General features: G+C 44.8%; 1 protein-coding gene across 4 annotated transcripts in view; it reads left to right on the top strand.

Annotated features, from left to right (window-relative positions):
* Positions 1-19856, top strand: part of PHIP (pleckstrin homology domain interacting protein) — a 75219-nt gene that overhangs the window by 43897 nt on the left and 11466 nt on the right. For all 4 annotated transcript variants that reach the window (XM_069974669.1, XM_069974668.1, XM_069974666.1 and 1 more), the window contains exons 16-26: positions 577-705; positions 2133-2358; positions 4148-4285; positions 4597-4780; positions 6041-6164; positions 9456-9590; positions 9939-10033; positions 17429-17654; positions 18007-18126; positions 19381-19488; positions 19602-19726. In XM_069974669.1, the coding sequence (XP_069830770.1) occupies positions 577-705; positions 2133-2358; positions 4148-4285; positions 4597-4780; positions 6041-6164; positions 9456-9590; positions 9939-10033; positions 17429-17654; positions 18007-18126; positions 19381-19488; positions 19602-19726 (1610 nt within the window). The remainder of the gene's footprint in view (positions 1-576; positions 706-2132; positions 2359-4147; positions 4286-4596; positions 4781-6040; positions 6165-9455; positions 9591-9938; positions 10034-17428; positions 17655-18006; positions 18127-19380; positions 19489-19601; positions 19727-19856) is intronic.

Below are 19856 nucleotides of genomic sequence, written 5' to 3'. Positions count from 1 at the left end.
AAATCTTATAAGGGAGGGGTCTTAGATTTGTGCCATTTCTCTTCACTCTAATACATTTTGGCAATAATTATGCCTCCTTAATAACCATGAACCCATTTTAAATTAGATGAAAGTCTAAGAAATTGTGAAATCTGAATCATATTGTATTGGAAAAATAGCATACTGTGCAGTACTGTTCTTCCCATGAAAATCACAAACTGGGGTGGGGTGCTGTACTAGGATCACTTCAGCGCCATAGAATTTGAATGGCGCTTAGTATGCATACTCGACCACCACTTCATTTACACAGGAACGTGGATCTCTCCCCCCCCCCATCCTATACTAGTGATTGGTAGGGGTCCCTATGGATGGACCCCTGTCACCTAGCCAGTGGATAAATGAAAACCTATTTTAACCACAATATACCAATAAGTCATAACTCTAAGCTATTATATATTTTTTTCTATCTAGTTTGCTTTTGTGCGAGTCTTTTGTTATTTATGTAGGCATCCCTTACTATGAATTAACAGCAATTTTCTCTGGTGTACTTATTCACACGTTTAGGATATTTTTAACCTTATGTGATATTTTTTACAGATTGAAGGGCAAGGGCATGGAGCAGTATTTGACTGTAAGTGCTCTCCTGATGGACAACACTTCGCATGCACCGACTCTCATGGTCATCTCTTAATTTTTGGCTTTGGATCAAGCAGCAAGTATGACAAGGTATAGTGTTTAAAAAATTAATGTATTTACATGCAGGACCAGTGACTTTTTAGCAGATAGATAAAGTTTTTGCTACAGTTAAAGGGGTAGTGGGGCGCTAAAAAATTATTTACAGAATAACACACATTACAAAGTTATACAACTTTGTAATGTATGTTGTGTCTGTGAATCGCCCCGTTCCCCGTGTCCCACCACCGCCACCCTTGTACCCGGAAGTGTTGGTGCATTATACATTACCTGATCCGTGTCGAGGGCCGTCCGCCATTTTGTGCCAAACGTCATCTTCGGACGGACGGCCGAATCCCTGCCGCCCGTCCCCCCTCTGCCGCGTCACAACTGTGCTCAGCCGCGATTGGCTGAGCATAGTTATGCTCAGCCAATCGCGGCTGAGCATCGGATGACGCTGCAGAGGGCGGCCGGCATTCGGAACAGATGGAGCTGTTCGCCGGCCGGCCGGCCGAAGAAGACATCACCGAATGAAGATCAGAGACTGGTGTCGGCACGTGACAGGTGAGTATAGCGCACCACACTTCCGGGTACACGGGTGGGGGTGGTGGGACACAGGAAGGGGGTGATTCACAGACATAACATACATTACAAAGTTGTATAACTTTGTAATGTGTGTTATTCTGTGAATAATTTTTTAGCGCCGCACTACCCCTTTAAATACAAAAAATTTAAGTTGACACACTGTTGAGGGTTTCCATGGAAGTTTTTTGTTGTTTTACTTAATGTTACATTTTCTGCTGCAGATGTACACATATATGCATTTCATTGTATTTAGGCATGTATAAATATGGATATTGATTTAAAGTGTCACTGTCCTTTATTTATTTTTTTGCAGAAATCAATAGTACAGACGATTTTAAGAAAGTTTGTAATTAGATGTATTAGCTTAAAAATGCATTTTTTATCATGAAAAAGCAGTTTGAAGCTCTCCACTCTGTCTTCATGGTTTTCTATGGAGAGGGGAGGAGGGAGATGAGGCACCAAAACAGGACAACAAAGAGTTAATTTATAGCTACATCACCGGGCTATCTACTCTGAAGTCTGTACTGACCTCTGAATACCGGCTTTCACACAGGTCCCACTGTGTAATCCTTTGTTCTCTGCTGTCTACTGGCAACGAATATCCCTCCTCCCCCCTCCCCTCTCCATAGGTTACACAGAGCTCGACTGATGTAAAAGAGTGAAGATTTCCTAATAATGAGCAGTGAATATGAGAGAGTAGGGAGGGGGGACCTGGGGAAAGTCTTTTTGAATGCAGATAATGGCATATTTGCCTAATAAACCCAATTACAAAGTTTCTTAAAATCACCTGTACTATTGATCTTGCAAAAAAAAAAAAACAACAACAAAAAAACGACAGTGACACTTTAATTAAACTTTATATTTTAATCAAATGTCCTCAATATTTTGTTTTTCAGATAGCGGACCAAATGTTCTTTCACAGTGATTATCGACCTCTTATTCGTGATGCAAACAATTATGTTCTGGATGAACAAACACAGCAGGCGCCTCACCTTATGCCACCGCCATTTTTGGTGGATGTAGATGGTAATCCCCATCCCGCCAGATACCAACGTCTTGTTCCAGGACGTGAAAATTGCAGGGACGAGCAACTCATCCCTCAGATGGGTGTAACCTCATCAGGTATAGTAAGGGCTTGTTCACACAGTAAATAAAATTTTGGCACCAAAATCTGCGTGGAAATCCTTGTGGGTTTTGATGAGGATTTGCAGTTATTACATGCAGGAGGAGACGAAAGTGTTATCTGCCACATTTGTATTAAAGCCAAGTAGAGATGTATTTTAAAGTGGAAACACTCCACTTTGAATGCAGAAATCAGCATGGATACTAACATGTACATGCTCTAAATGGGCAAACCTTACAGTATATGTTATCGCAGATAAGATAATACTGTGTGAGTATATTGTAAATTTACATTTTTGTAGTTGACAGTAGCCAATTGAGATTACCATCTTTTTTTTCTCATGCCTGTAATTTATAATAGTAAAATAATATGCTGTATTGTGTTTTTTGTACAGAACACAATGTATGTGGTTGGGGCTGTAACTGCATTAAAGGGGTTGGCCACTCTATAGTAAAATAGCTCAGTGTACAGAATTAGTAAGTGTATTCACAGCACCCTGTGTACCCCATAGAGCTAAAATCAGGCTGTGCTGTGGTGAGTCTGTCCATAAGGTGGCTGGGCAAAGAGGGGCATGTGACCATTGTCCACCACTAAGCCTGCCTATGTGGGACACAGAGGGCAGGGCATGGTCTCATGCTTCTCTATGCTCGGCCATATTATGGACAGAATCACCACAGAGCAGGAAAGTATCTAAAATAATAACTAAAGATTTAATTGAATATTGTCTAGATCTTTATGGTGCGTTCACACCTACAGGATCTGCAGCTGATTTTCTGCAGCAGATTTCATTTAAATAACTGAACACAGCATCAAATCTGCTGCAGATCCTGTAGGTGTGAACACACCCTTATAAAATTTTAGTTTCAAATATTTAATATGTATTGGAATAAAGTAGACAGGTACAAAGTACAATTGTACAGAAGTATGAAAATAGAACTCTAAACCTTAATTTCATTAAATGTGACCTAAAGCGAATCATAAAGACACAGCTCAAAAATAAGAAAATATCAGTACACAATTAATACCTGCCATCCTATTGGCCGATAAGAATAATTAAATTAAATTAGACCAGTAAATTTAATAAGTCCATTGTGTCTTATAAAATGAATGGCAAAGGAATACCATTTAAGCGGTTGTCCAGGATTGGATTAGAAAAAACACAGCTGCTTTCTTTGAGAAACGGCATCTCTATTTGCATTTGGTTTTGCAGCTCTGTTTCATTAAAGTGAATGGAGCTGAACTGCAATACCTCACAACTCCTTGGGACTAGTGGTGGTGCTGTTTTTGGCAGAAAGTAACTGTTTCTAATCCTGGATAACCCCTTTAAGGAAAGAAGCAGGCTCAGAGTGGCCCATTAGGGAGCTGGGAAATCCCAAGGTGGGTTGTGACATAAGAGTGTGTTTTCATCTTTACAGCTAAAGTATGGCCAATGTTTATAATGTAAAAGTGTTTAGTGGTATTTCTTTGGGGTGATGATTTTGTACTCGTCCCTGTTTCTATGTCTGCTTTTATACACAATTCTGTGACCTGAACCAATGGGAGTGATCAACGGAAAGGAAAACCAGTCCACTGATTGTATGTTCGGTTGTGGTGTCCTGGCTGCTAGAGATGGAGAACACATAGGGAGCCCCCTAGTGGCATACTTAAGTGTTTCAGCTGTAAAATATAAAGGTTTTTGAAAAGTTGTTTCCAGGTGTTTAGCATGGGATGGGCTGTTCATACAGCAAGTGTATGAAAAGTTCCTAATGATTACAATATGTCCTATTCTTGATTTACTGCTATATGTAGGCCTGAATCAAGTTCTCAGTCAGCAGACTAATAATGAAGGAGTGAGTCCCTTGGATAGCCTGATCCAGCGATTACAGCAGGAACAAGACCAGCGAATAAATGCCGAAACTGGGCACAGCAGCAACCGTTCAGCTAGAGGTAACTATTTCAATCTAAAAATTAAAGTAGTTGTGGTTTGTGTTTTTTTCCCCCTGTATGCAGAGGTATGCATTTGTAAACTAATCTTAAACTCACTTTATAAAGTCTAATGAACTTCTTTTGGTAAATGTTTACATAAGCAAGATGAGACATTTTTGTGTACTGCCCAAGGAAGCCTGTGCCAAATATTGTCTATACGTAGCTATGTAATATTAAGTAAGTACATATAGGAAATATTTTAAACGTTTTGACACATCAGGCTGTCAGGATGTGATGTCATGTTTTGACTGTGCTTAATTTATACTTCACAGCTTCAGTGAGTTCAACTTCTGAAGTTCATTCTCCGCCAAATATTGGCTTACGACGAAGTGGTCAAATTGAGGGTGTCCGACAGATGCACAGCAATGCACCAAGAAGCGAAATGGCTACTGAACGTGACCTTGTAGCTTGGAGTCGTAGAGTTGTGGTCCCAGAGCTTCCATCCGGGGTAGCCAGGTAAAAAGCCTGTTGTGTGACTTAAAGGAGTAGTGCGGCGCTAAACAATTATTGACAAAATAACACACATTAAAAAGTTATACAACTTTGTAATGTATGTTATGTATGTGAATGGCCCCCTTCCCCGTGATTCCCCCCACCCACGCCAGACCCGGAAGTGTGAAGCACTATACTCACCTGATTTGTGTCGAACCCCCTTCCGCCATCTTGGGACAATGATGTCATCTTTAGGGTCTGGCGTGGGTGGGGGGAAACACGGGGAAGGGGGCCATTCACATACATAACATACATTACAAAGTTGTATAACTTTGTAATGTGTGTTATTTTGTGAATAATTGTTTCGCGCTGCAATACCCCTTTAAAGGGTTATTCCCACCTCCCCTTTTTACCTTGCACATTGCTTGAAAAGGAGGAGTTTTTACTCACCGTAAACTCTCTTTCTCGTAGTCTTCATTGGGGGACACAGACACCATAGGATTTCTATTCTCCCCCTGCAGCCTGTCACCAGTCTCCGGGTACTCTGCTGGAATCCTTCCACACGACACCTTTTTTTCTTAAGCTGTCTGCCTAGGAGATAAAGAGAAAAAAACACAAGTGCAATCTCCTAGGCAGACAGCTTAAGAAAAAAAGGTGTCGTGTGGAAGGATTCCAGCAGAGTACCCGGAGACTGGTGACAGGCTGCAGGGGGAGAATAGAAATCCTATGGTGTCTGTGTCCCCCAATAAGACGCCCGAGAAATTATTCCACTTCCTGGTTTTATCTGTGGGTGGGCTCCTTCACTGTGATTGGTCTCTCCACCAACAGCACTAGGGCTGGTAATATGAAGGCTGCTGGCCTGTGCTCTGCTCTACTATTCTCTGCTGAGCTCAGCTACACCGACTCATACAGCTCCACAGTGCTGGTGGCAGGCAGAGGAGCCTGTACACACACTGATGCATCCCAACCAGGGAGCGAGTATCAGCCAGGGATCGGGAACCTCGACAACCAGCTGTAAACGGAGCAGACACATTATATCAGGGAGCCAGAGCTAAAAAGGTAAAAAGAACCAATTGCAAACTAATTTTTAATCACCTAGTGCTTTTATATAAAGTTATGGCAATGGGAATACCCCTTTAAATGGAATGTGTTGCCTACATTGTTCACATTTTGTATATAATTTGGTAAATATATATATTTTCTACGCTTGTCACGAAATATCGATTTCATGGTAATTTAATAAATATATATATATTGCTGATGTTCTCCCAATTTTGCCCTTAGCAAACAGGAGGAATGGAGAACAGCAAAAGGAGAAGAGGAAATACATCTTTACAAATCGGAGGAGAAAAGGAAATCCCTTACAAATAACATTGTCCGGGAAAATAAAGCAGTCTCTACCTCAAAGGTGGGTTGCTCCAGTCTAAGAAGCTGAACGTATAAGATTGGGGGTACTGTAGGTGCCCTTTAGCAGGCTGTTTTGTGGATTTGTAGACTTTACATGAGCATTCAAGCATGAGCTTTTAAAGTCCAAAAAAACTAATAGTCGGCCCTGAGCACCACTGCTCCTCCCTTCTAAGTTAAGGGCGAATTAATTTGATCAATCATCCAGCCCTAGTATGTTACAATATTCTTGTATTCATGTGTGCTGTGGTTTTAAAAAAACCTCCATTGTGAAAATTAAATTCCATAAAAGCGATATGTTTAGTTTACTATTAAAGGGAACCGATCATACAAAAATTGGCCATAAAGCTAAGGAAAAGTGCTGGTACATCAGCCAGCACGCTTTATAACCATCCCCCTGTACCCTCCGTCCCATGAACATTCAGGCTGGGTTCACACTACGTATATTTGAGGCTGTATATTTGAGGCTGTATAGCAACCAAAACCAGGAGTGGATTGAAAACACAGAAAGGATCTGTTCACACAATGTTGTAATTGAGTGGATGGCCGCCATTTAATGGCAAATATTTGCTGTTATTTTAAAACAACGGCTGTTATATTGAAATAATGGCCGTTATTTACTGTTATATGACGCCATCCACTCAGTTTCAACATTGTGTGAACAGATCCTTTCTGTGCTTTCAATCCACTCCTGGTTTTCGTTGCTATGAGGACCTGACAAGAGGACCAAATACTGCCTGAAATATACGTAGTGTGAACCCAGCCTCAGCCCGCAAAGTTAGTTTAATCGTGTCCCGCGCTCTATGCAAATTACCATACATATAGTCACGGTGGGCGGGCGGCTGGTCAAGTAGTCACGGTGGGCGGGGGCTTCATCAAGTAGTCACTGGGTCCTGGGCCGGAGCTCTAATCATGCCCCTCCGGGCGTGTTGTAAAGTGGCGCCTGGTGACGTCACCCGGAAGGGTGTGTGGGGGGGGGGGGGGGGGAACACATTGCACGTCGGCAACACCGGCGTCTTTATTCAGCTGCGCATGCGCTGTACAGTGGGTGAAGCCGCTACTGTACTACGCAGTACAGCAGCGTCTTCACAGGCTGCACTGCGCATGCGCAGCTTAGTAAAGACGTCGGCGTGGCCAACGTGCAATATCCGCGGTAACGATAATTGAACTATAATTATGACACTCCCCTTTTTGCAAGCCACACCCACTTGGCCGTGCCAAACTGGCAATATTTTGATTCAATAAATCAAAAAATAAATAAGGAACTCACTGAGCAGCAACACAAGACTGTGCCATTTAGTCTATAGTCATTATTATCTCAGCAGAGACCTGGACGTGTATACAAAGGTATAAAGTTATGTTCACACTACAGGATGTGTATACACAGGTATACAGCGATGTACATACTACAGCTGTAGGAGCAGTGCAGACTTGGAAAGTAATAAACCCTGTTACTGTACAGGACGTCAGCTCTCTAGACCGATAGTAACAATCCTATAACTGTACAGAACAACTGTACAGAGCATTCTCACAAAAGATAATAGTCTGCAGAACATTTTGCTACTCTCCTTCATTGCAGACCATTGTCCCACATCACTGTCTTATATCCTCCCACATGACAGATCTTTGCAGAACATTTCCTCCCTACAAGGGCACCCTGCAGAGCATACCCATGCAGCACATCTCTGCAGAATATGCCCAACCTCCCCCCCCCCCCCAGTACAACTCCCTGCAGAGTATTTATTACTTTGGAGAATTCCCCCACAACACCTCTCTCTAGCGCACTGTACCCTTAACAGCACCTCCTGGCATAACATTCCCCCCATGACACCTCTCTGCAGAAGATTCCCCCTACGACACCTCTCTGCAGATTTTACATGGGACAAATATTACCACCTCTCACTATTATCACTACATACTGAATAATGCTACCACTGCTACGGAATAAAATCCACAGTCCAATATCACCAGTGGCCATATAGTGGCATAAATAAGCTCTACACACCATAAGTGATTACAGTGCAGTTACAGTTGTAATTAACCCCCTCCCCAATGAAGCTATCCTCCTCCTCCCCTTCATGTCTGCATCCTCATGTTAAAACAAAATAAAAAACTTTTACTCACCCAACTGCAGCGTCTCCTTCATCCTGCTCTGAGTATGAGTGACGTCACTCATGCTCCGAAGCGCTGGGGGGGGGGAGAGCGGCCTCTTGTGACTGGAGGCAGAATGCTGTCTCCGGACACAAGGGTGATTGGCAGGGTCAAGAGCCAATGGCTCCTGACCTTGTCAATCAAAGCCCAGCATTTAACTGCAAACGTTCATCAGGAGCGCACGCAGATACTGCAAATGATGTGATGTCAGGGGGGCTGCGTCACCCGGGCCCCCTGATGCCGCCAGGCCCCGCAGAGCATTCCCCCACCTGACACCTCTTGCCCGCTTTCACGTGGAGCCCGGGGGGATCCATATCGTGCAGGAATCCCTAACTCCCAGCATCATCTATGGGACAGCATGAAGTGCTGGGGGTCCCGGGCTGCGCTCCCTTCCCTCCATCCTGTCACAGAGGAGGCTGGTGGTGACTTGGGCAGGTTATCCTCCTACCCGACTCAGCTCGCGCAAACACACTCCCCTCCCGGCGGCTTGCATGTGGATTTCCTCGGTCACTGAAGAAGCAGGGGCCGCGGGAGCGGGTGATAGTGTCGCTGCAAGTGCTGCAGCTGTACAGCGTGATCGGGGGCGTATCGACGCTATCACCCGCTCCCGCGGCCCCTGCTTCTTCAGTGACCGAGGAAATCCACATGCAAGCCGCCGGGAGGGGAGTGTGTTTGCGCGGGCTGAGTCGGGTAGGAGGATAACCTGCCCAAGTCACCACCAGCTGCCTCCTCTGTGACAGGATGGAGGGAAGGGAGCGCAGCCCGGGACCCCCAGCACTTCATGCTGTCCCATAGATGATGCTGGGAGTTAGGGATTCCTGCACGATATGGATCCCCCCGGTCTCTGCTGTCTATGCCACCTGCTCCTTCAGACACCGAGGAGCTCTGTGTGTGAGTGGCCGGAGCGGCTGTCAGTGTTCGTCTGACGGGGAAGGGGGAGGGGTGAAAATACCGCAGATACCGTCGGGCAAAGTTCAGGTCGGTTAACTGACGCCAGTGACTGTATCGGTATTTTCACGGTATACCGCCCAGCCCTACTTTATGCCCAATTTTTGTGTGATTGGTTCTCTTTAAGTGACAACAGTTTGTTTCCCCACACAGTTTTACAGCTACAGAACCATTCATTTTTGTTATGTTGTTACAGAACCTTGAGCCATTATTGGAACCTGTGGATGCAAAGAAGCAGCAAGGCGGACAGCACAACTATCGAACAAGGGCGACTCTAGAAGAACAAGCTGGACCTTCAGAAGATCTAGAGAATGAAAATAGCTCATCAGATGTAAGATCAATTGGTATTCTGTTGTCCATGGTATCTAGCAATTGCATAAGCCTTTAACTTTTTGCGTACTTGGCTACTGTTGTGTGGGTTTGGCACTTGACTTTTAATTTATATAATGCTGGATGACTGATCAACACGATTTGTCTATCCGGCCACTATGAGGTTCACAATCTGCTCTTCCAAGCTTGCATGATCTAGTTCTTTATAGAATAGCAGCTATTATTAACATGTCCTATTGTTGAAAGGAACACTTCAGCACTAAGCAACTTGCAGGCTCCCTGCTGATGTCACCCTAAACTAGCTTTTTATTTATTTATTTAATTTTGATATGTCTTTTTTTTAAACTAGGAAGCAGATGCTGAAAGTGAGGCAGTGGCAGCTAGTGGTGCTACATCCGAGGATGAAGACAAACCTAACTGGAACAGTGATGACAGCAGTTCAAGGTAAACTTAACCTTAGATTGACATTGTCTGTAGATTTTTTTTCCAGTTGTTAGGCAGAAAATAAGCCAACTTACAAGTTGAGGGAAGACAAAGTATAGCACGTGAGGGAAGAAAGACCTTAAAGGGAATGTAATGCCTGGATTTATTTTTACACATTAGAGCCATATACCATATTTTTATAATATGTTTCTGTTTTCTCATTGTAATTTTTTTTTATATTGTTAGGCTTGGTAACACTATCATTTTTTTTTAATGGTCTGTTTGCATTTTGGCTTTAAAAACTTTTGTACATCAGTTTGCTTCGGTCGTCATACCTTTGCATATTAGTTTATTTTTCTTCTTTTGGTTTCTCGTTTCTGAGCATGCTCAGTGTAAAAACTGATGAAAGCTGATAACTAGCAAACAGATGTGAATGTAAATACCTTCTGTTTAGATCCATCCTCGTTGACAATAATGCAAAAAAGAAAAACCATAAGTGCATTTATCATTTGTGTGACGTTTTCTTTTCCGTTCATAAAAATGGAACACTGACGGAATACATGCAAATGGAGCACAATAAAAAAAATAAAGGGAAATATGCCGTTGGATGGATAAGTCAGATTCCGTTAGAGGCTGCCATTTTGCCTGAGCTGTTTTTAACAGCATTTAATGACATGCTTTACAGCAGGGATGGGGAGCCTTTGGCCCTCCAGCTGTTGCAAAACTACAATTCCCATCATGCCTGGACAGCCAAAGCGAGGGCCGAAGGTTCCCCATCCCTGCGTTACAGGAAGCCTCATGGACATAGAGTACAATAAGAGGATTTTTTACTCACCGTAAAATCTCTTTCTCGTAGTCTTCATTGGGGGACACAGATACCATGGGTATAGGCTGCTGCCACTAGGAGGCGCTGACACTAAGAGAAACAAAGAAAGTGACTCCTCCTGAGCAGGATATACCCGCCCACAGGCACTGAGCTAAACCAGTTTGTACAAGAGCAGTAGGAGAAGTCAAGAACAGGTAAAGTAGAAATAACACCAAAAACGGAGAAAACTACCATACCGAGGAAAAACCCCAAAAGAAAATGGGTGGGTGCTGTGTCCCCCAATGAAGACTACGAGAAAGAGATTTTACGGTGAGTAAAAAATCCTCTTTTCTCGTGCGTCTTATTGGGGGACACAGATACCATGGGACGTCCAAAAGCAGTCCATGGGGTGGGAAAGATAACCGCTAGACAAGAGCGCTTGGCGAGAAGGCACAGAATAGCACCAACACAACCATCAACTAGGAAGAGAGCAAGGGATGATGCTGAATGCATCAGAGAAAACCCCTACAGGTCCGCAGCAAAGGAAAAAAAGAGTGTCTATTCCCTGGAGCAATGTGCTGCACAGCAGACAAGAGTGGGTTGTGTCCATCCTGGAAGCCAGCGACATGATGTAACATTGAGTCCAACAGAACTAGTAGGCTAGATGTGGGGGGAAAAAAAATAAGCAGACGCCCAGCCAAGTGGGTGACCACAGGCAGCAGGGACTTACTCTGAGGTAAAACAGAATAAAAGGCAAATACAACCAAGACGGGAGAGACTGGAAAATGTTTCATGGCACATAGAGGTCTAAGGCGTCAAATAAAGGAGAGAGGACTGAGCGTCTCTCATAGAAGGTGCCACATGAGATGCAGGAGAAGCTGCGTCCTTGACTATGGAGCTGGCAAGAATGGCCAGGCTGGAAACTCCATAGGCCTAGGAGTACAGTCTTCACTGAGAAGACAAAACTTGAGCACAAGAGAAGCCATGGCCTATGATATGAGTTATCCCATCTGAGAAACACATGTTAATAAGAAGAATAAAGCTGTCCAAGCATAAAGCAGTCCAGGGAAGGAAGGAGCTGGAGGAAGGAAAAACCGCGATCAGAATCTTGAGTAAGTTGTCCTGGAAGGAGTACAGTAGTACCTGGTATCCCGCAGTGCCCAACAGAAAAGAGGAGCAGAGAAAAGCTGGTAAGCCAGGGAAAAAACAACTCCATGGGCTGTTAGAGCCTTAGAAGGGAGGTCGATCATATAAAACACTCTGCTCCAAGAAGCCTAGAGGTACTCGAGAGCCTGGAGTCCCAGAAGAAAACTGTGAAGGGAGGTCAAGGTAAGGCTGATGGGCATGGGAGTTGTCACAGGACAATGGGCACAACAGGTAATACATAGACTAGAGTCCATATGTAAACTAGATCCAGAAACCAACGCCTCAAAGGGTGAGCGGAGACGTTGCTTGGTAAGAGCAGAACAGCAAATGTAAGTCCTGCCAGAATGCGATAGGTTTGGAGACGATAAAAGGTAGGGCCAGACATGGGCCAGTGAACAACCCTGTTTCCAAGGAGAGGAAACCTTTAAGGGAATAAGTTCTCAAGGAATCCACATGGGAGACAAGATAAGGGAGGGGGACTGGGAGCCCCGTCTGGAGAGCATGGCCGGTCAACAAGAAGACCAAGGACAAGGAAGTCAAGCAGGAGTGCTCATAGAGGCCAGTGAGGGTCGGAAACCCACACCCACCTGTTGGAAGAAGCAATTACGGAATAACAGTCGTCTGGAGGATACTTATACTAAATATTCCATCCTCCTGGAGGAGGGAAGGGCTGCTTGAAGATCTTCTGACTGAGTGGTAAAAACCCAAACCCAGGATAGGGGGGGTCATGCACAACAGTGCATTACTCCAGGGAGAAGGAGTAATGGTGTAAGCGGGAGCACTGCAAAACCCTGAACTGAGAACAATGCTTCATAGTCCGTATGGCCAAGCAAGGACACCTGGAGAAGCTAGACCACGAAGAGACCATACACCTATGCTTAGGACGGTAGAGAAACCGTATAGGCAGTAAACAGGAAATCCTCACCCTGTGAGACTGCAGCTGCCTAAGAGAGAAGACTAAATACTTGCCATGTTGGCCATAGGCAGATGCAGAAGGAGAAGTCCTAAAGTAGCACTGTGATAGACATGTAGGCAATTGATGTCATACACACACCAGGGGTAAAAGAAACCCTTTACTGTTTTACCTGAGGAGCCGAGAGGCCTCACTTCACCCAGATCAAAGAGGGGACGGCCTAAGCAATACAAGCCATACTACTGGGGAACAGCCAGCGAGACAAATGCCAGAACATGGTAGTTATGCCCAGACCAAGGACAGAAGAACCACCCTGACAGTACCAGGATGAAAGTGACCGGATCTGTATGCTGCCGGCCACTCAGAGGACCAGAAAGAACCACCCTGTATGAGAGGCCAACAGTCCGGGGGCAGGTAAAATGAGGGGTCCTGTACCTTGTGTAGTGGGACACGTAGCAGGATGCTTGGGCTTTAGAAAGGATACAGCCCAAGAGGAATACAACAAGGTTACGCTGCCTGAGAGCAGGTAATGAGACTTGTTAGTGGAAACATATAGAAGACAACATGGTGTAGTAACAAGTTACCCTATGATGATCCCCTGAAGTGACAGGCACAGATCATGGAAGTCCTACGAGGATGAAAGGTAATATACAGGGTAACACGAGCAGAGTAGCTGCAAGCAGTAAGTAACAGAGGACCAGCATTCAAGAGATACAAATACCTGGACTGGAAGCAGGTAACGTGCCTGGTCAGACCTGTAAACAGAAGCCTACAGTGTGTGCTCTGGGAGCAGGGAAGAGAACAGGACTGTGTCCCTATGTAAATGAGGACTGGATACGAGAACTGCCCAGCATCACCAGGATAGTGAGCAGACCTGAAGGTGGTGTATTACATCGTGTAACAGGTTACCACAATCTGCGCACACAGAACTACAGGTAATGTAGTTGGAGCTATATCGTGCAGCAGAGGGCAGAGCTCTGAATAACCTTGTACCACCACCTGGGAGGGGGTAACATGTCCAGTTCTATGTCCGTGACATCATGTAGTAAAGGTATCTATGTCATGAAGATGAGAGGCAGGTCTGAAGCACCGCCCGCTAATGGGTGATGTGAGTGACAGGACTGGAAGCTCTGAGTAACACCGGAACAACGACTGGCAATGGGTGATGAGTCTGGTCCCATAACCTGTCTGACAAACCATGTAGCAGACTGTTCTGTTGTGAGAGCCCAGGAACACAGCATTGTAATAGGTAATGTGTCTGGTTCCATGTCCTGCTTGCGATACCATTTAGCAAAGGATTCTGCCTCGAGAATACATTAGTCCCCTTAGGAACGGTAATGTGTCTGGTCTCATGTCCTGCTTGTGAAACCATGTAGCAGAGTGTTCTGCTCAAAGATCGTTTGTCAGCGAGTAACATGTCTGGTTCCATGTACTTACCGTGACACTGTGTAGCAGAGGGTTCTGCTCAGGGCACAGATACACTGTCTGGAAACAGGTAACGTGTCTGGATCAGTGTCCTCACCGTGACACTGTATAGCAGAGGGTTCTGCTCAGAGCACAGATACACTGTCTGGAAACAGGTAACGTGTCTGGTTCCGTGTCCTCACCGTGACACTGTATAGCAGAGGGTTCTGCTCAGGGCACAGATACACTGTCTGGAAACAGGTAACGTGTCTGGATCAGTGTCCTCACCGTGACACTGTGTAGCAGAGGGTTCTGCTCAGGGCACAGATACACTGTCTGGAAACAGGTAACGTGTCTGGATCAGTGTCCTCACCGTGACACTGTATAGCAGAGGGTTCTGCTCAGAGCACAGATACACTGTCTGGAAACAGGTAACGTGTCTGGTTCCGTGTCCTCACCGTGACACTGTATAGCAGAGGGTTCTGCTCAGAGCACAGATACACTGTCTGGAAACAGGTAACGTGTCTGGTTCCGTGTACTTACCGTGACACCGTGTAGCAGAGGGTTCTGCTCAGAGCACATACACCACCCTGATAACGTGTAACGTGTCTGGGTTTATGTACTCCTCGTGACACCATGTAGCAGAGGGTTCTGCTCAGAGCACAGATACACCACCTAGATAGCGGGTAACGTGTCTGGTTCCATGTACTTCTCGTGACACCATGTAGCAGAGGGTTCTGCTCAGAGCACTGATACGCCGCCTGGATAGCGGGTAACGTGTCTGGTTCCATGTACTTCTCGTGACACCATGTAGCAGAGGGTTCTCAGAGTACAGATACACCACCTAGATAGCGGGTAACGTGTCTGGTTCCATGTACTTCTCGTGACACCATGTAGCAGAGGGTTCTGCTCAGAGCACTGATACACCGCCTGGATAGCGGGTAACGTGTCTGGTTCCATGTACTTCTCGTGACACCATGTAGCAGAGGGTTCTCAGAGTACAGATACACCACCTAGATAGCGGGTAACGTGTCTGGTTCCATGTACTTCTCGTGACACCATGTAGCAGAGGGTTCTGCTCAGAGCACTGATACACCGCCTGGATAGCGGGTAACGTGTCTGGTTCCATGAACTTCTCGTGACACCATGTAGCAGAGGGTTCTGCTCAGAGCACAGTAAACTCCGTCTAGTAGCAAGTAACGTGTCTGGTGCAGTGTCCTACTTGTGACACCATGGAGCAGAAGGATCTGAGGGCACAGAAACACTGTATGGTGATGGGGAATGTGTCTGTGCGTATGTGGTTGAAGGGGAACCAGAGTGTCTGTATATAAGTATTAATGTAATCTTATATATATATATAAAATCTGACACAGAGGGGTCAACCAGCACCAAAAATGCTGGATCTGCAGACCAAGGGTTGCTGGAACATTATATGGAACATTGGCCATAATAAAACATGATGCAAGCCATTCTCATATATGTAATGGTGTAATAACACACTTCCACACACACATGGCAGGGGGAGGGGGAAGCAGCATCCCTCAGTGCAGGCTCTGGAGAGAGCCAAAAGGGGGGATGCCACGGTCTGCGCTGCACCCGAAAAGGGGCGGGGCCTACCGGGAGGGGGCGGAGCATCTTACTGTGAAGGCTCCACATAGAGCCACAGGTAAGATTAAGGTGGGATGCCCACCCGACTCCCGAAGGGGGCGGGGCCTACCGGGAGGGGGCGGAGCATTCCAGTGCAGGCTCCACAGTTGAAAAAAGGCGCAATTCTCCGGGCCGTGCGGCACCCGGAAGGGGCGGGGCCTATAGAAGGCGGGGCATCCTCAGAGCAGGCTCCAGTGAGAGCCAAACATAAGTAGAAATGAGGCGGGCCGCGCAGCGCCCGAAAGGGGGCGGGGCATATCGGGAGGGGGCGGAGGTAGCCCTGTGTGTACTCTGGAGAGCCACAATATAGGGAAAAAAAGGCGGGATGCCGCGGCACCCGGTAAGGGGCGGGGCTTAGGGAAAAGGGGCGGAGCATCCTTTAGTATGGTCTCTAGAGCCACATGAAAGGAAAAGTGCGGGAAGCTGCGCAGCACCCAGTCAGGGGAGGAACATCCCTCACAGTGCGCCCCATGGCACCCAGAGAGCGACACTAATAAGAATAAAATGGTGGAGGGGCTGGGCTGCTACCGACTGAGGGGAGAGGAGTATCTGCCTGGGGAGGGCTGCAAGTGACTGGAGAGGGAGAGCTGCCTATGTGGAGTAAAATGGCGGCCTGGGAGGGAGGGCAGGGGGAATATACTCACCATATAGGAGCACATACTCACCATTGTCGTCTTCAGCCGGTGGGTGCCTCACCTTAACGCGCCAAGCTTTGGGGGGCGAGGCGGGAAGGGGCTGTGCGGATACAGAGTCCGCAGAAAGGCGACCAGATTGATCTGGGGCCCTGGTGTCACGTTGCCGGCCGGTGGCGACCGAGGGGTGACAGCCCATTTACATTTATGGTCTGTTCCCTGGTCGCATAGTGGGGGGATCAGGGTGAGTTTTAGATAACCCACCGTGCCCAAGAATCCATAGAACCTAGAAGGAAAAAGAAAAACCAACTAACTAAACATAAAGGAAGAAACTGGTCTGGAGAACCCAGACCTGTGTCTGCCTCCTACTGACACTAAGCTAAACTGGTTTAGCTCAGTGCCTGTGGGCGGGTATATCCTGCTCAGGAGGAGTCACTTTCTTTGTTTCTCTTAGTGTCAGCGCCTCCTAGTGGCAGCAGCCTATACCCATGGTATCTGTGTCCCCCAATAAGACGCACGAGAAAAACAGGACCTATCCCCTTGAGAGTAATGTTTCCCATTAATTAGCTTACTATAGTTCTGTAAAATGGGGAACCCAGCAGATGGGACTGCATGTTTATGTAGTTAAAGGGAATTCTTAGGGAACTGTACAATATTGATGGTTTGTGGAGCACGAACTTACTCAGACAGAAAACCTGCTTTGACATTTGTGCAATTACCCAGGACCCTATGGATTATATATCGATGGGATATCCAATCATAGCTTTTGCCAAAGTCTTAAAACTCTTGTCTTTTTTTGAATGTATGAATTTATTTAAGCTACAAATAAGTCCTGTTATAAAATAGGACCATCACTTTTACTTTTCCAGTGACTACTCAAGTGATTACTCCGATTGGACTGCCGATGCAGGAATAAATCTGCAGCCACCAAAGAAAACATCGAAACTTAAAAACAAGAAAGCAGAAAGCAGCTCTGATGATGAAGAAGGCAATGAAAAGTTCAAGCAGAAGCAAAGTAAGAAAGAGAGGAAAAAGGGAGCTGAGGAAAAAGATGTCTCACCTAGGAAAATGAAACCAAAAGAAAGAAAGAAAAAGGTAAAAAAAAAATTAAAATTTTCTCCAAAAATTATTATTTTTTTTTTTATTTTCTACAGGAAATTTTAAGGTTCAGGTAACATGGGTTTTAACCCATTTCCAGGCTTTCCTGTATACACGTTGTAGACTGCAGCTGCATTATTACATCACCCATAGTTATTCAATTCAGTTTCTTCACTACATCTAACTAACAGCTTTTTAGCTGACATGACATAGGTATTTTTTTGCAGGGCCCTCTAGGGTAGAAGAACATATCTTTCTTATGTAATTTGCTTCATTTAATTGCTGACATTTTTATAACTTTACATGTGTCCATGAGAATCCAATTCTATTTTTTTTTTTTCTTCACCAGCGTTTACCAGTGGCAGCACTAGCAGAGCAAGGTTTGACCTTAGAAGACTGGTTGCCTTCTGTGTGGATTACTGACACTATGCCAAGGCGATGTCCTTTTGTTCCACAGATGGGTGATGAGGTATCTACTTTTGTTTTTTTTTATTGATTTTCTATTTTTCCTGACTTTTAGAGAAAATTTAACTTTTATTGTTTATTTTACCATTTATTTACTACCAGATTTATAAGATGATGACAGTCAATCTATAATAGCAGTAAGAGATGATTCAAGGTATACTTAAGCAGCATGCTGTGGCTCAGCACTGCCTTCTGAGCTTGGAAGGGAAATGCAGTTTTGCAAATTTGCAGATGGCCACTGTCTAATGGCCCTATTACACATAGCGATTTGTTTAGTGTATTAGAAGGCAACGATCAGCCGACACGAACGATGTCGGCTGATCATTGTCTTTCAGCATGTTGAAAGACAAATGACTTAGATAGCAACGATCTGCTGCCGCCGATCCGTTTAAAAGCAGTGGCACAGCAGACCGCCGCTAACTCCTATGGGCTCCCTAAAGAAAGTCATCATCTGCTTTATCATTTATTTATTGGAAACATTTCTATTAAGATGGGACTTTGATTGCTTGTTTTTCTGTTTTATTTTTTTTACTGTGTATGCTGTGAAGGACTAATATTATATTTTTATACTTTGGTCAGCTCCACTTGTGGTGATTGCAAATGGTTATTTTTATTTGTGTTTACAATTTTATTGAAAAAATAAAAAGGGGGAAGGGGGGATTTGCCAATCTGACCCCAATACCACTAACAGACTTTTTTTGTTTTACTTAAACCACAGCATGGGGGATGATAAATATATCCCCCCCCCCCCCCCCCCCCCAAAAAAAAAAAAAATAAAAAAAAAAAAAAAATCATGTGTAACAGCCTTCATGGCACTGAATTCAATGTTGGCCTTTTTTTATTTTATTATTTCTGCATTGTGCCGTTTTAGAGGAATCTGCAATAATGGTACTATGTAACGGGTTATTTATGCATTGGGGCCAATATGTAGCCCCCAATTGCTCCATTATGACCATGGCCATTTACAGTAGGGACATTTTAATAATCATTTGCTTCCCCTGCAGTGATGTAGCGTAAACCAGTTTGGAAAGCTCATGCTTGTGCAGTAAGGTTTTTGGCATGGCAGCCCTGGGTTGTTACAGCTTGAGCAGGGTAGGCCAATGAGTATTTATGATATGGCAATCTTACTTGAGCAGGCAGGCATAGCCGTGCACAAATTGTGTCCAGATAACTCCTTGTAAAATATATAGATGTATGTTTTGTATTCAAATGTTGAATAATAATATTACTGCATCAATTTAAAATGTTTATTTTACAGGTATACTATTTTCGTCAGGGCCATGAAGCATATGTTGAAATGGCCAAAAAGAATAAAATTTATAGGATCAATGCTAAGAAACAGCCATGGCATAAAATGGAGTTAAGGGTAAGTTTGTATATTTGCAGAGTTGCACTATTACGTATTTTGTGGGGGGAATTAAGGTTTTCAATAAACTTATCCCCTAGCCTCAAGTTGTCTTCATTTTTATTTTTTTGAAGGAACAAGAACTCATGAAGATTGTTGGAATTAAATATGAAGTGGGCCTGCCTACCCTCTGCTGCCTTAAGCTAGCGTTCCTTGATCCAGACACTGGTAAACTGACTGGAGGCGCCTTCACAATGAAGTAAGTTGTTCAGTTCCCTTTATTTTTTTCCCCAGACAAAATAAAACATGATGTTTTACAAACATGTATGACTCACCTATGCCCTTCCTGCAAAGCTGATGGATTTAGACACATTCTAAGCTGGCCAATG

This window comes from Dendropsophus ebraccatus, chromosome 6, assembly GCF_027789765.1.
Source record: "Dendropsophus ebraccatus isolate aDenEbr1 chromosome 6, aDenEbr1.pat, whole genome shotgun sequence".
Lineage (NCBI taxonomy): Eukaryota > Metazoa > Chordata > Amphibia > Anura > Hylidae > Dendropsophus > Dendropsophus ebraccatus.
Note: the sequence above shows the minus strand (reverse complement) of the source record. Positions and strands in the feature narration are given on the sequence as shown.